This window comes from Polyodon spathula, chromosome 2, assembly GCF_017654505.1.
Source record: "Polyodon spathula isolate WHYD16114869_AA chromosome 2, ASM1765450v1, whole genome shotgun sequence".
NCBI lineage: Eukaryota > Metazoa > Chordata > Actinopteri > Acipenseriformes > Polyodontidae > Polyodon > Polyodon spathula.
Genome location: NC_054535.1, coordinates 43,076,723 through 43,090,233, shown reverse-complemented (window position 1 = coordinate 43,090,233; position 13,511 = coordinate 43,076,723). Strand labels below are relative to the sequence as shown.

At 42.9% G+C, this 13,511-nt stretch overlaps 1 protein-coding gene across 10 annotated transcripts in view; it reads left to right on the top strand.

The window, feature by feature from the left end:
- Positions 1-13,511, top strand: part of LOC121296815 (serine/threonine-protein kinase DCLK2-like) — a 109,025-nt gene that overhangs the window by 75,404 nt on the left and 20,110 nt on the right. For 7 of the 10 annotated variants that reach the window (XR_005947109.1, XM_041222686.1, XM_041222660.1 and 4 more), the window contains 3 exons: positions 274-346; positions 1,699-1,807; positions 12,236-12,293. Coding sequence is in view for 9 of the 10 variants with exons in the window: in XM_041222686.1 (XP_041078620.1) it covers positions 274-346; positions 1,699-1,807; positions 12,236-12,293 (240 nt within the window). In the remaining variant the exon portion in view is untranslated. The remainder of the gene's footprint in view (positions 1-273; positions 347-1,698; positions 1,808-12,235; positions 12,294-13,511) is intronic. The other 3 variants (XM_041222696.1, XM_041222677.1, XM_041222653.1) reach the window with 1 other exon arrangement.

Below are 13,511 nucleotides of genomic sequence, written 5' to 3'. Positions count from 1 at the left end.
GGGTAAATGTGTTCAGAATCACAGAGGAAGGGGGGAAATGTGTCACAGGGATGAAAATTCAACTGTGTCTTTTTAAAAATAATATTAGTCTGTATAAAAAATCTAAATCTAAATATGTGTTATTCATTATGGTTTTCACAAGTAAAAGCATTGGAAAAGCTGCAAAACAACCATGTAGATTCACTGTGTTTTATTAGAAATACATCAAGGAATATACACACTATCACAACTAGTAATTTACTGTTAATTCAAACGCGTTTGTTTTCTATCCAGATTCCTCCTCATTATGGTTCTGCCTCCAATGTGAATGGTGCCTCTGTTCAGATTAATTGTCTGAGCCCTGAAGGTAGGTGTCTAGTGAAGTGCTTCCTTCCTGTAACCCCAGAGTTTTGGCTTTGACTCTACATCTCTGTGCGAGATGAACAGTAGGAGCTCCCAAAGGCTGAGGACAGATTGTACATTTTCAGTAAATGTTTGCAAGCGACAGCAATATTAAATAGAGGAGGGCAAGGGGAAGCAATAAATAGAAATGCAATGCGGCAATTTTATAGTGCACACTTTGTTTTAATAAATGGGTTTTCTCTTGTGTTAGCCAAGAAACCATTATACTGCTAATAATTGTGTGTCTGCTTTGTACACAAGTGAACGCAATTGGGAAGATTGCATGCCCACATTTGCAAGGTGTTATGTTGAATATATTGTGTTAAATAGTTGGTCACCTAATGGTATGGTAGCGTGAAGTGAGGAGTGTGCGTCGGCTTCTCAATCCACGGAGGCATCAACATCATCGTGGAGCAAGAAAGAGAGTCTGACTGGCATTCTTGGATTGTGCGCATACAAAATCAAAGGTTAAGGTAGATCTACTGGACCCCCAAATACAGTATGATGAAACCTGGCAATTGTACTGACACATTATGTAGTTATACAGTAAGAGACTTTTCCAAATTTAGGTTACAGTACTGTATCTGCACTGTTTCTGGCAGGGATTTGTATGTTACAGTATTGTTGACATATTTACCAGTAAACAAGGAATGGCGTTGAGATTTATAAAATAATTATATGACATGCTGTGATGAAGTCTGGATGAGGATTTCCTGGGGAAACCATCTCAGTTTTTTTGGACTGTTGCCACCAGAGCATTCCTGTCAATGAGATGGTGCATTTCCTGGTAAATATTTAGAAGAAAAAAAACTGAAAGGAGGGATGGGTCATTTGTTTGGGTTAGGAGGGTCAGACGAAGCCATCTCTCTTATCTCAAGAAACAAGTTATTTGTATTTTTTTTTAATTAAACAAATGGGTGGTGGATATTCAACTCTGCTATACTGATAAAATTTAGTATAGACAAAACATTATGTAAAGTCACTTTTATTTAGCATGTCCCCTTAAATCTTGGATATATGCAGGAACTTCAATAAAGATGCAATTTCAATACAGCCTATTAAAGGGTAGTGTAAAATCCATGCCTGGATATTTTATGTTCTGTACAGGAATAAATAAACTAAATAGTAAATAAGTTGCATCCTAGGTCCTTTTTCCACAGTTTTTTTTCCAGTGTTTCATGCTGTCTTCCCGTGGATGGTGGAGGTAAGGCTCTGGCAATCTGAGATACTGGTTCTGTTTCCCAAACTAGGGTAGGTAGGTTTCTTTAACTGCTGCAGCTGTTTTTTTTACACACTGTATCGCTCCATTCCTTCCAGCAGTTAACGGGAACAAATGTTTGTCAGCCTCGGCCATCCTGGACAAATACAAGATCGGAAAGGTGATTGGAGACGGCAACTTTGCGGTTGTGAAGGAGTGTGTAGAACGGTAAGTGAAGTCACAGTCTGGCCCTGCTCCCCCCTTATTTTGCCATTGTAACATACAGTATCGTTCTTGAAATAACCCATTGTATAAATGCACAGTGGGATAGTGCCAGATACAGATTTAGCAGCACTTTGTTTCAAATATCGCAGATGGTCAGATTAGTCACTTATTTAATCTGAAGGCCATCCTCCGCTGACTATAGAAACACGGCTGCTGAAAGATAGGTTTGTTCCGCTCTGCATGTACATACTGAAACAGCAGCAGAGGTTTTACTGACTCATATCTACAAAGGGATTTGTTTATGTTTTCAGTTCTGTTGCTCCTCCAGTATCCCTGCTTATAGGTATGAAGAACCAAATCATACAAGTGAAAGCAGTTTGGGAAGAACAATGAACTGAGAGCAAGAAGGTTCTGGTAGAGCTACACAGACCACTTATTTGATTATATAGGATTAGCTTACCACAGGTGAGGGTCAATGGTGTTCATTGGGCTAATGTATCACTCCAAGTAAAACAGCTAAAGAAACAGCTACTTGGATTGCTGTTCTCCACAGAGTCTAAGAAAAGCAGAAATCGTCACAAATCCAAGCAGCTGTTTCTACACTTGTTTAATTTTGAACAGTAAATTCATCCAATCCACAACAGTGTCCCTCAGCTAATTGTCAGCACCTACTTTTAGTGGAGAGCTCAGTCTGAATAATCAAATAATCATTTCATACAGCTCTAGGTTTTGGGTTCTAATTCCAGTTTATCCAGGGGGTTTCAAATGAGGTTGCCCGGTAACCAAATGTGAACTTCAATTTGAACATGGCCAGTGGATTTTACCATAAAGTCGACCACTTTGGCGACTAAGCTTTTACAGGATATACAACAGAACTTCGATTCTGTACTAAAGATTTTCTGCTTCACTGTCAGAATCTGCACTGCCCTGTTGATCTCGCTGAGCCAATCTTTGCGTGGAACTAGCCCCCTTTTCTTGTTTCCTTGGTAACATGCACCAGCCTGTCAAGTTAGGATAGAACAGCAAACATTATCATTCCGTGTTATCTGCAGTTCGGAAGAGACTTAAAGAAAATGAAGAAACTAAAGAAACTTTAAAAGCAAGTAGATTCCCCTCACCCCAACAACAAGGGACAAAGGGAATGTTGAGGTGTCTGTGCTGCCTTACGGCACAGACAGGGGGGTTAAAATAACTACACAGCTTTTACAAAATGTGTTAGTGTTGACAGGAGTGCTGCAACGCTACAGGCCATTGAGTTTCCCTGACTTGCTCGGTTGCCTTAAACGAGGCAGTCTTCCCAGCGACAGCGAGTGGAAGCGACAGCGAGTGGGAGAAGTACAGGCGTGGAAAAGTACAGAGCAGTTTCGAAGCAGAAAGGAGAAATTGCATCTTGAATTGCTTTAATCAGAGGACATCGGGGAAACATAGCAGCAGCTCAAAGTCAAACAGCCGCGTGTGTTTTTCTGATAACAAACAAGCTGAAACTCGGAGCAGCTGATTCAAATTCAGCGCCGTTTTGAGACACGGGCGAGGGGAGGAGCCGACAGCACAGCAGAACAACGCAGTTAAACGAGGCAGTCTTCCCAGCGACAGCGAGTGGAAGCGACAGCGAGTGGGAGAAGTACAGGCGTGGAAAAGTACAGAGCAGTTTCGAAGCAGAAAGGAGAAATTGCATCTTGAATTGCTTTAATCAGAGGACATCGGGGAAACATAGCAGCAGCTCAAAGTCAAACAGCCGCGTGTGTTTTTCTGATAACAAACAAGCTGAAACTCGGAGCAGCTGATTCAAATTCAGCGCCGTTTTGAGACACGGGCGAGGGGAGGAGCCGACAGCACAGCAGAACAACGCAGTTAAACGAGGCAGTCTTCCCAGCGACAGCGAGTGGAAGCGACAGCGAGTGGGAGAAGTACAGGCGTGGAAAAGTACAGAGCAGTTTCGAAGCAGTTTGAAAGCAGGTTGACAGCTGCAGAAGAAACTAAACTTCAAAAAAAAAAACCCTCAACATGGTCTTCAAGCCAGTAATCTGTGACACCTGCTTGATGTGGGAAATCCGAGAAAACCCAGCGGAGCTAAACCAAGTGTGCGTAAAGTGCCGCACGATCCAGGATTTGCATAAACTAGTAAGTATGCTAGAAATGGAGCTGGAAGAAGTGAGACAGCAACAGGATCTTGAGGAACTGGCACACCCACAATTCATGGAAGTCTGCATCACCCCTAACAGACTGAAAGCCACCAGGGAGATAGAAGGTCAGAACAGCTGGGTTCAGGTAGGCAGAAGCAGGGAAAAAAAGAAACTTCGTCAAACACCACCACCAGAAATCAAAACAACCAACAGATTTGAGTCACTTCAGAATTTTGATGAGCAGAACCAACAACAAGAGAATGAAAGGAACAACATCCAGGACCCTATTGACAGTGGTGACCAGACAGCAAAAAGAAGGGAGGTCATGATTGTTGGGGACTCCATATTGAGAAACACAGCAAGTTCAGTTCGCAGTTTGGACCCCCTTACTACAACAGTGTGCTGCCTTCCGGGAGCCTCGGTCAAGCACATCACTGAGAACGTGGACAGGCTCCTAGAACGAACAGGAGACGACCCGGTAGTAGTCGTCCACATCGGTACAAACAACATTGGAAGAGACAGACCAAAATCCCTGCAAAACAAATTCAGAGAGCTAGGAAGGAAATTAAAAGAGAAAACCAAAACTGTGGTATTTTCTGGTATACTACCCGCACCTTGCAAAGGACCATATGGACAGCTGGAAATAATTAATCAAAACGCATGGCTGAAGACGTGGTGCACACGGGAAGGCTTCACCTATCTTGATCATTGGACCACATTCTACAACGAGGACTATCTGTATAGACGGGATGGACTGCACTTAAATAACAAGGGAACTAGTCTACTTGGAGAAAAGATCCTCGAGCAGGTTCGGAAGCATTTAAACTAGAAAGGAAGGGGGGAGAAATCAACAAAAAAACAGAAGGGAGACCGCATCAAAACAAGAACAACAACTCAGGTAAGACAACCATTAAATGTATTTATCTAAATGCTAGAAGTATCAGAAACAAAATTCTAGAACTTGAAGCTACTGCACTAACAGGTAACTATGATGTGATAGGTGTTACAGAAACGTGGTTATCTGAGAGTGATGGGGACGAATATAATATTTGTGGGTATACACTGTATAGGAAAGACAGGCAGGACAGACGAGGAGGAGGGGTAGCGCTATACATAAGAAACAGTCTTGAAGCCCAGGTGTTAAACCTGGACAAAGAAAATAAAACCGAATCAATATGGGTCAGAATAACAGACAAAAATTCAAAGGGCATAATAATAGGAGCATGCTATAGACCGCCAGATTCAGACGGTGAGCACAATAATCTGTTATACAATGACATTAGAAATGTGTGTAGCAAAGGAGAAGCCATACTAATGGGGGATTTCAACTTCCCCCAAATAAAATGGGAAAACCCGGTGGGTAGCGCGAAGGATGAAATAGAAATGGTGGAAATGACAAATGACTGCTTCCTAACACAATTTGTGAAGGCACCCACTAGAGGGGAGGCATACCTTGATTTAGTCTTTTCAAATAACGAAGATAGAATAACTAAAACAGAGGTCAGAGAACCACTGGCAAACTCAGACCACAACATGGTCTCATTTGAAGTGTTTTTTAAATCCTCAAAAGTAAAGACTAAAGCTAAGGTTTACAATTTTAGAAAAGCAAACTATGAAGGTATGAAACAGAGACTAACAGAAGTAGATTGGAGTAAAATAGAGAAAACACCCACAGAAGAAGGATGGTTGTTCTTCAAAAACGTAGTACTAGAGGCACAAAACAATTACATCCCTAAAGTAGACAAATCTAAATGTAAAACTAAATTGCCAAAATGGTTTAATAGATCAATTAAAAAAAATATTCAGCGAAAAAAGGCACTTTACAGAGCATTAAAAAAGGACCAAAAAGAAAGTACGCAGAAAGAGTACACAGAACTGCAAATGCAAGTCAAAAAGGAAGTTAGAAAGGCCAAGAGAGAAATAGAAATGAACATTGCTAAGGGAGCTAAAACCAATTCCAAAATGTTTTTCCAATATTACAACAGCAAGAGAACATTCAAAGAGGAGATTAAATGTTTAAGAGATACAAATGGCAAAATCATAGAGGAAGATAAAATAATTGAATCTGTTCAGTCTTGAACAAAGACGACTACGTGGCGACCTAATTCAAGCATTCAAAATTCTAAAAGGTATTGACAGTGTCGACCCAAGGGACTTTTTCAACCTGAAAAAAGAAACAAGGACCAGGGGTCACAAATGGAGTTTAGAAAAAGGGGCATTCAGAACAGAAAATAGGAGACACTTTTTTACACAGAGAATTGTGAGGGTCTGGAATCAACTCCCCAGTAATGTTGTTGAAGCTGACACCCTGGGATCCTTCAAGAAGCTGCTTGATGAGATTTTGGGATCAATAAGCTACTAACAACCAAACGAGCAAGATGGGCCGAATGGCCTCCTCTCGTTTGTAAACTTTCTTATGTTCTTATGTTCTTATTAGCTTACACGGCATCGAAAATAAAACAATCTAAAAATATCTCTTAGTAAGAAACTGAAGTAACAGTCAAATCTATTTGCATTTGGATTTGGAAAATCCACATCTGTCCAACTCCATGAAAAGGAGAATGTAACTGAAGATGAGGAGGAACAGAGTGTTAGTATTTTAGCCAGCTTGTCTATGACAGTAACTGAAAAATAAAGAAATGTGTTCATTTCCCTGGATTTTTTTATGTAGGTGTGTAACAGGGAGAGATCTGTGCTGACTCTGCTGGCGTGTTCACGGGCTGCAGGAAGAGGGCGGCAGTCGCCCAACAACCGCCTGCGAGTCATGGCAGTGACACGGGGAGGTGGAAAAGTGGGTGTGTAGACTTTCCCCCTCTCTGAATGGCTGAGAGGTGCGTCTTGGGAGATTGTTAGCCCTATAAATTAACGCTCCGTTGTTTCCTCAGGTCTGCCCACTTAGACGCACCGAGAGTGCGGAAGCTCTGATCCAGGACCGGGAATCAGGCAAAACAAAGAGAAAATTTCATAGCGAGACAGGGAGAGCGGGGAACCCTTGGGCAGACCCCGGCGTATTGTGACAGAACAGGCTAGTTAGCCTACAGAGTAGGACGGTGATCCGGGTCGTGCGGGTAGCGACGACCGGGATAATGCTGCCGAGTGCAGCACCTTTTATTTGTAGCCGGGTGGGATCCAGCCCAGTGGGCTAGTTACCTGCTTCCTCAGCTCACGGGGGAGGCGCAAGAAGCAGCGAGAACGCTGTCCCCGGATCGGATGATGGATTACCCCACGCTGAAAATCCTTAATCGCGTGGGGGCCACACCGGAGGGCTATCGGAAGAAATTCCGAGAGGAGCAGTTTGCGCTAGGGGAGCACCCAAGAGCCATCGCCCACCGTCTGAAGGATTATGCCCTGGGTTGGTTGAACCCGGAGCTGAACACCAAAGCCAGGGTGGTGGAGATGATCGTGGTGGAGCGCTTCCTGGAATGTCTAGCCCCGGAACCTCGGCTGTGGGTCCAGCGGCAGGCACCAGACACGCTGGACCGGGCGGTCGAACTTGCCGAGCGGTACCAGGCAGCGGAACCAACGCCCGCGAAACTGCCCGGGAGGAGTGCGGCTACTGGATCGTCCCCTCAACTGGCCCCGGAAAGGGCGAAGGGACTGGGGGGAAGGGGTAGTCTAGGATTTGGTCGGGGGGTGTCGGCGGGAGCTCCCGGCCCGGGTACTGGGGCAGGGTGGGGATACCCACGGGCTGCTGCAGTGTCGGACCGGGGTCTCGCGCGGACGCCTTATCGGCGAGCCCCTTTTATGACTCCAGTGTTTCCCCCTCTTTCCAAAACTTCGGGGAGAGAAACCAGCCCACCGAGGTGTTGGACGTGCAGGTAGGTGGGCCACCTCTCCCGGGACTGCCCCGTGATGGAGTGTGACCTCAGCCGACCAGGTAGGCGCATTCAATTACCTCAGTCACTTCAGCACACGGGTTTTGTTATTCCTGTGATAGTGGATGGTACAAAAACCCAGGCTCTCCTGGACTCAGGGTGTAGTCAGTCTCTGGTACAGGAGAGCCTAGTCTCACCGGGGCATAAACGCATATTGGGACGGGTGCATATTAAATGTATTCATGGGGTTGTCCGCTCCTATCCCAAGATCAATGTGTGTATGACTATTGGCCAGCAGGTGACGCAGGTGAAGGTAGGATTATGTCCTCGATTGCCGGTACCAGTAGTTCTGGGACGGGACTGTGAGCAGTTTAAAGATTGGTTGGCTGCTCTGACAGCCCCGTCTTCTTTATTGGCTAAGAAAGAGGAAGTAATTGGAGAGATTTTTCCCTTTCGCGATCCAGAGTGGTTTTGCCATAGATTTAAACCCCGTAAAACTAAACGGGAGCGCCGGATCGCCAAGAATGAGGGCTGGCAATGGAGGGAGTCGGAGAAGTTTCAGGTGGGGGCGGTTGGTGAAGAGTCTGGGGGAGAGGTCGCAGAGCCAGGGCAGGGGTCTGGCTCGGCTGCCTCTGCTCGGGACCGACCTGACCCCGAGTTGGAAGCCATGGGAGCTGATTTCTTAGCTTGCTCCCGTGACTTCCGACTCGAGCAAGGGCGTGACGACGTGCTGGGCAGGCTCTTTGACCAAGCGGCGGTGGTTAATGGTCGGGTGGTCGAACCCAGACGCGCCGCCACGTACCCCCACTTTGAAATTGATCGAGACCTACTGTACCGTGTTGATAAATTACCCCAGACCGGTGAAGTGCGTCATCAGTTGCTAATTCCTCAGCCCTTTAAGGAGGATTTGTTGCAGCTGGCTCACGCTATTCCACTGTCTGGTCATTTGGGAAGGGATAAAACTAAAGCAAGGCTTGTGTCACGGTTCTTCTGGCTGGGGCTGGATGGCGATGTTAAGCGGTTTTGTGAGCGTTGTGGGGAATGTCAGAAGGCCAGCCCTAGAGCCGTTCCATGAGCCCCACTGGTGCCTTTGCCCCTAGTGGAAGCTCCGTTTGAGCGTATTGGGATGGACATAGTTGGGCCATTAGAAAGGAGTGCAGCAGGATACACCCACCTACTTGTCATTCTGGATTACGCTACGCGTTATCCAGAGGCAATTCCCCTCCGATCTATGTCCGGAGGAGCCCGGTTGCGCACATTTCAGCCGGGGGATAAGGTACTTCTGTTATTACCCAGTTCTGAGTCGAAACTCTTGGCTAAGTGGCAAGGACCCTTTGAGGTTACACGCCAGGTTGGGAAGGTGGACTATGAAATCTGCCAGCCGGAGCGACGGACAGAGAAACACATTTACCATATCAATCTCTTAAAGCCTTGGTTACAACCAGAGGCGTTGTTAGTGGCGCATGCAGATGATGTCACGGACCTGGGACCTGATCTTTCTGTGTTGGCAAGAAAAGGTAGTTTTATTACTGTTTTATTTTCCCTTGTTCTTTTCGCCTTCTGTTTTCATTATTATTTCTTTGAGCACCTGCGAGTGCACTTGCTGTTCACGTACCAGCTGTGGTATTTTCGTGGTGCTGTCTATCATCGTTGATAGGCAGCCCATGGTCAACAGTGCCCTCTGCCGGAAAAAGCAAGAACTGTTTGAAAATAAAACTGGGCACCTGTGTGGTGTTTTCAAGTACACCTGTCTGTCTCCTAGTAAGTGAATTACCCACACCCCTTCCACAAGGTGTCTTCCCTGTCATTTGATATAGTTCTATTTCCTGGCATTTAATGTATATAGTTCCCTGGAATTTTATGTAATTAGTTCTTGATTGTATATAGTTCCCCTCCCACGATTTCAAGATAATAAAAAAACACATGAAAACAAAGCATGCAAAAACAATGTGTGTGTGCAAAATATACACGTCTCCTCATATTGTCCCCATTTGAAAATGTTGGCCACTATAAAAGATCACTTGGGCCCCCAGTTTTTGAAAGCTAGTGGCCAAATGGCCACCAGCATACAAAGTGATTTGTCCCACCCTGAGTTTATCGCTTTCAGTGTACCTGTGAAATTGAGCAGAAGCAGGTCCGCGCTGGATATAAGATAGCGTCTATTTCAGTGGTCTCTAAAAACAGCCACTTTAACTCTGTTAATGCCCCAGAAGTGATATTTATGACAACATCTTAAAAGCAAACAGCCAGAAATGTTTGTTTTTCCAATATTACAACAGCAAGCGAACATTCAAAGAGGAGGTTAAATGTTTAAGAGATACAAATGGCAAAATCGTAGATGAAGAAAAAAAAATAGCAAATATATTAAATGATTACTTTTCACAAGTTTTTACAAAGGAAGATACTGACAACATGCCCCACATGTCATCCAGTGCATGTCATCCAGTTCCTATCCAGTTTTAAATAACTTTAGCATAACTGAGGCAGAAGTGTTAAAGGGGCTAGGAGCTCTTAAAATAAACAAATCCCCTGGGCCGGATGAGATCCTCCCAGTAGTACTCAAAGAAATGAAAGAAGTAATTTACAAACCGCTAACCAAGATCATGCAGCAGTCTCTTGACACAGGGGTGGTACCGACAGACTGGGAAATTGCAAACGTAATACCGATCCACAAAAAGGGAAACAAAACTGAACCAGGTAACTACAGACCAGTAAGCCTGACTTCTATTATATGCAAACTTATGGAAACTATAATAAGATCCAAAATGGAAAATTACCTATATGGTAACAGGGTCCTGGGAGACAGTCAGCATTGTTTTAGGAAAGGGAGATCGTGTCTAACTAACTTGCTTGATTTTTTTGAGGATGCAACATCGATAATGGATAATTGCAAAGCATATGACATGGTTTATTTAGATTTCCAGAAAGCTTTTGACAAAGTCCCGCACAAAAGATTAATTCTCAAACTGAACGCAGCTGGGATTCAAGGAAACACATGTACATGGATTAGGGAGTGGTTAACATGTAGAAAACAGAAAGTACTGATTAGAGGAAAAACCTCAGAATGGAGTGTGGTAACCAGTGGTGTACCACAGGGATCAGTATTAGGTCCTCTGCTATTCCTAATCTACATTAATGATTTAGATTCTGGTATAGTAAGCAAACTTGTTAAATTTGCAGATGACACAAAAGTAGGAGGAGTGGCAAACACTGTTGCAGCAGCAAAGGTCATTCAAAATGATCTAGACAAGATTCAGAACTGAGCAGACACATGGCAAATGACATTTAATAGAGAAAAGTGTAAGGTACTGCACGCAGGAAATAAAAATGTACATTATAAATATCATATGGGAGATACTGAAATTGGAGAAGGAATCTATGAAAAAGACCTAGGAGTTTTTGTTGACCCAGAAATGTCTTCATCTAGACAATGTGGGGAAGCTATAAAAAAGGCTAACAAGATGCTCGGATACATTGTGAAAAGTGTTGAATTTAAATCAAGGGAAGTAATGTTAAAACTGTACAATGCACTAGTAAGACCTCATCTTGAATATTGTGTGCAGTTCTGGTCACCTCGCTATAAAAAAGATATTGCTGCTCTAGAAAGAGTGCAAAGAAGAGCGACCAGAATTATTCCGGGCTTAAAAGGCATGTCATATGCAGACAGGCTAAAAGAATTGAATCTGTTCAGTCTTGAACAAAGACGACTACGTGGCGACCTAATTCAAGCATTCAAAATTCTAAAAGGTATTGACAGTGTCGACCCAAGGGACTTTTTCAGCCTGAAAAAAGAAACGAGGACCGGGGGTCGCAAATGGAGTTTAGAAAAAGGGGCATTCAGAACAGAAAATAGGAGACACTTTTTTACACAGAGAATTGTGAGGGTCTGGAATCAACTCCCCAGTAATGTTGTTGAAGCTGACACCCTGGGATCCTTCAAGAAGCTGCTTGATGAGATTTTGGGATCAATAAGCTACTAACAACCAAACGAGCAAGATGGGCCGAATGGCCTCCTCTCGTTTGTAAACTTTCTTATATTCTTATGAAGAGATCACTGATACTGTGGATTTTCATATTTTACAGCAGCCTTATTAAGATTTTCAGCTTTAAAATAAACTTTAGTGATATAAATATTGGACTGTACTTTGTCCAAAAACCCCCCCCAAAAAATACAAACATATATATAAACATACAGAAAACGGGTCAGTGACGGTCTTTAAGAAATGTGGTTAATAACTAATCATATCTTTATGAAACATTTGTACAGATAAAACTGACTTCTACTGTACAAAAACACAAACCATCATTTCTGATATGTAGAATTCTTCATTTTAGTTCAGAGATTTAAACATTTATTTTCTAAAACTATATACTGTATTCATTTATTTTTAATAGCAACCCTTTTGTTCACCATACTTAAGGTACCAAACCTGAAATCATAACAGTTGATAAAGTGCTTCAGTACTGTCTGCCTTTTTTTTTTTGTCATTTAGGTCCACTGGTAAGGAGTTTGCCCTGAAGATAATTGATAAAGCCAAATGTAGTGGAAAGGTATGTGAATTTCAGTTACTGAACACAAGGATATTGGTGCGTGAAAGCAATTGTTGAAATAACTTTAATATGTTAATCATATGAATGCATGGCTTGGGGCCAAGTTTTAGTGTTAAGGTCTCACAGTGTAGAACAAATAAGGGCCTTAGGCAAGGGTTTGAATCACCCAGTAGACAGACCACAAAACCATCAATCGTTTCCACACCATACCTTATCAGGTGCATATAGAGTTATAGCCAACCTTTGCTGGAGTGGTTTACCAGTACTTGTTACAGCATTGCATTGCTTTGCTTTAGGCCTTGACGCGTAAAAGAAGTCACAGAAAGAATTCGAAATACCAAAACGAGACACCAGTTCTACAAGTCTACATAAGATTCAATACTGCATTTTTTTATTTTACTCTAAATCTTACACACTGACATTATTATTAATAGTAATGTCAATATTTTAACTGACTGGAAAATAAACCATTGTTTAAGAGCAATCGTTATTAGAATGAGCCCCTGAAACTAAATATTTTCCAAATTCAGAAAACTTTTATTAATGAGATTCAATAGGCTAAAGACTGATCAAGCGAGAAGGCCATTTGCCTTGAAACAGAGAGGGTATTTAAAATAAGTTTAAAGTTTTCAGGAATTTTGATCCTTCTTTTATCACAATGCTTGAAAGGATGGTTAATAAGTTTTAAACAATTACTTTGTACTGTAGACCTTTTAATAGTTCAGCATCTCCACTAATTATCACAGGGCCATGGGCCTTATCTGCTACATCTGACATTGAAGGCGCTTTCTTTAAAAATAGTCTTGAACTGCACTTCAGCCTGTCCGCCCCTTCAGAATAACGTATTGATTGATTTGATTTTTTGGGGGGAATGTGTTGGCACCTCTCTGTGATTTATTGATCTGTTTGTACCATCTGGTAACTTAATGCTAGATTTACAAAGCTCTGACTACTGTGTGCTGACACATGGGCTTTCCACTTAAAACACCTTTAAATTATAGCTCATTTCTGTCTGCTCCATCATCCGGGTGAAGTCTGTTTTCAATACATGATGCTGGGGCTCTCATCACATTTACTGGTTCAACGGGTAAAACATGTTTTTCTTTCAGCCTCAAGTACTTGGAATAAATAACTGTGCTGGCACCAGATCAATACATCTCTTAGCTCTGCTTCTATTTGTCACACATTCGTTTTGGGAACAGTGTGCATGATTATCAA